We start from the raw sequence: 2,747 nt of genomic DNA, 5'->3' as shown, positions 1-2,747 counted from the left end.
GCAGAGAAGTTCAGTGGAAATATAAAATTATGCAAAGTGAAAGGTCCTGAGACAATAAGGCAAAGCAATGTTGGGTGAGAATAGAGCTTTAAATCAGCATACTTCATCTTTATTCCTTCGCTCACTGTCAGTGGACTACAGGTAAAATATGGCTGTCCGTCTGTCTGTGTCAAAATCCTCAGTAACCCCACTTGGTCACTGCTTTGCCCTTGGTATTCCAGCCCTTATAAGGTTAGCATGAGGAGTTACCCTGCGTTATTTCCTAGCTTAAAGGTGGCGACAGGCAGCTAACATGACTGAGCATGGAGTTTGGACTTTTTCTTCCAGGCTGCCAGCTGGTACACGCTGTAGGTGGGTAACGAACATTATTGTTAGTTGGTGTGCAGTGAGAAGCTGCTTTGGAAGTTCTGCTGGCCTCCCTGGTGAATCAGGTTCCACACCTGAGAAAGCAGCAATTTTGTCACCTTCCTCATATTTTATATGTGGAAGATTATATGTATACTCCTTTGCAAGGTGGAGGGACATTAAGATTGACTGAAGAAACATACATGTGCTGCACCCATTCTATGAATAAATCAAGCACTTCAGTCTCTGGGTTGATCAACCCAGCTTCTTCTAAAGTTATTACAAGTCCCATACCGACACATTTTTCAATTTAGAAGCTGAATAGACATTCCTAAATGTTAGAGCTTGCAGCAATCTTTCAAATAAAGGTAGAGATTTTTAGCTTCATGAGAAATACAAAGTCACAAACTGGATCAACTGTCGCACCCTTAATTTTTAGTCATGATTCTCTAATTTTATTGGTATATATTAGTTGCAAATCATCAAATGCAACTTAAAACCTGGATGTGGCATAACATTTCGTGTTTGCTCAGAGCAGAAATAAAGCATCCTACAGTAATTTAATTTCTTAAGGAACTAGTGATGTACGTATTTTTTTAATGAATAAGGACTAAGATATATAATGTCTGTCACAGTTTTGCAATTAATTACAATGGGCCAGTAACCCTATGAGTGTTGAGAAAACCCTCAAGATTTTCAAAGTGAATAGACCTTTCTCATAAATATCCCTTACATATGTTAAAGTCCTAAATATCAGACTCATGAATGTTACTTTCTCTTACGCAGCTATTAAATACGACAACATAGATGTGTTTGGTTACACAGCCTGGTCACTCCTTGATGGCTTTGAATGGCAACATGCTTACAACATCAGGCGCGGATTATTTTATGTAGATTTCAAAAGCAAAAAAAAGGAAAGAATTCCCAAGTCATCTGCACTTTATTATAAACAAATCATACGAGAAAATGGCTTCTTCCCAAGGGAGTCTACCCCAAGCTTGCAAGCTCAGTTCTCCTGTGACTTCTCCTGGGGTATCACCGAGTCTGTTCTCAAGGTAAGCGTAAAATACTGGGAAGACCGCTGGATGCAGAGCAATCAACGACTTTACTTCGTGAATAAATGACTGTGTATGGCAGCTTTTGTTCAGGAATCTCAATGCACACTGCAAACAGAAGTTAAGCCTAGCCATAATTGCATAGGTTCAATTTTATATACTTTACAGGTTTTCGGGTGAGCTAGTCACAGAGTGCTGGGTGCTCCTGCGGCAGCAGACCCCTCTGCAGGGGCCCTTCCAAGGCTGGCCTTCCCTCCCCTTCCCTCTGCTTGTGTCTCCACGTGGCAGATCAGATCAGGAAATTTCAGACCAAGAAGTTGACCCCGACCAATTGTTCCTGGGTTATTTTTCAACCAGGGGAGTTTCCCAATCCAGTTCGCAGTGTGGCCATAGGGATGCCTATGACAGCGCGACAGAGAGAGTGGCGCAGGGCAGGGACAAGGTGGTTACGCTGGTGGCAGCAGAGCCACCCGCAGGCTCGAGGCCTTGTCTAAAGCTACTGAACAAGGCAGAAACAGATTCCTGGGTTGAGCCTGGCTCTAAGTGCCACTTCCGTAACAAGCTGTTCTTTTAGACTTATACCACAGGTGAAAATAACCAACATCAGCACATATGACCTTTATCATCTGAGCTCACATTTGAAAGCAGATCATACCACCTTTTTTCCAAACTCGTTCCTACAGTATCTATTTCTGCTTTAAATGTGGTAGATAAGCTAACCATATGTATGGCCAGTGTTGGGATACTCTTTTTGTCATCACATAAAGAGAGTCCAATGACCAACATCAGCCTCAAAAAATAACAGCAAAACTCCATAATTTAACCTACTCACTGACAACCATAGGGGAAAAAAAAAAAAAGCTTCTATAAACTTCGTTAGTCATTCTGAGGAAATATGCAGCACGGAAAAGTGCATTTCCTTTTAAAAATCAGATTTAATCTAAATATTTTGAACTTCACTATATTGTATTACAAATCCTACAAAAAATCTTTTAAAAAATTGCAATAGTAAAAAAATATCCTGTGCTACACAGGGTACATCCTGTGCTAACCTTGTTAACTAGTAGATGATAGTAAAGCTATAACTAATATCAAACGCTACAAGCTGTTTGTGTCAGATGTTTGCATAGGCAGAAGGACTACCAGTAAGACCAGGGAACACTATGCCACAGTTTCACAAGGTTGATCTCAGCAGCAGTGCCAAAATAATCCGTGCCTGCCTCGTGTACCCCCCCCAGCGATTGTTCTTACCACCCCGCTCTCCTGCCAGCTGCCCGAGAACTGCTGTTTGCATGACCACAGAGTGAACTCGATCCGGGAGATGCATCTGTGCAAAAATATACGTCG

At 41.6% G+C, this 2,747-nt stretch overlaps 1 protein-coding gene across 1 annotated transcript in view; it reads left to right on the top strand.

Annotated features, from left to right (window-relative positions):
* KLB (klotho beta) overlaps positions 1-2,747 on the top strand; it is a 19,420-nt gene that overhangs the window by 12,731 nt on the left and 3,942 nt on the right. The window contains exon 4 of the mRNA XM_009332466.1: positions 1,132-1,400. Within this exon, the coding sequence (XP_009330741.1) occupies positions 1,132-1,400 (269 nt within the window). The remainder of the gene's footprint in view (positions 1-1,131; positions 1,401-2,747) is intronic.

This window comes from Pygoscelis adeliae, unplaced genomic scaffold (genome assembly GCF_000699105.1).
Source record: "Pygoscelis adeliae isolate BGI_AS28 unplaced genomic scaffold, ASM69910v1 Scaffold59, whole genome shotgun sequence".
Lineage (NCBI taxonomy): Eukaryota > Metazoa > Chordata > Aves > Sphenisciformes > Spheniscidae > Pygoscelis > Pygoscelis adeliae.
This window is presented reverse-complemented; position numbering and strand designations above follow the sequence as displayed.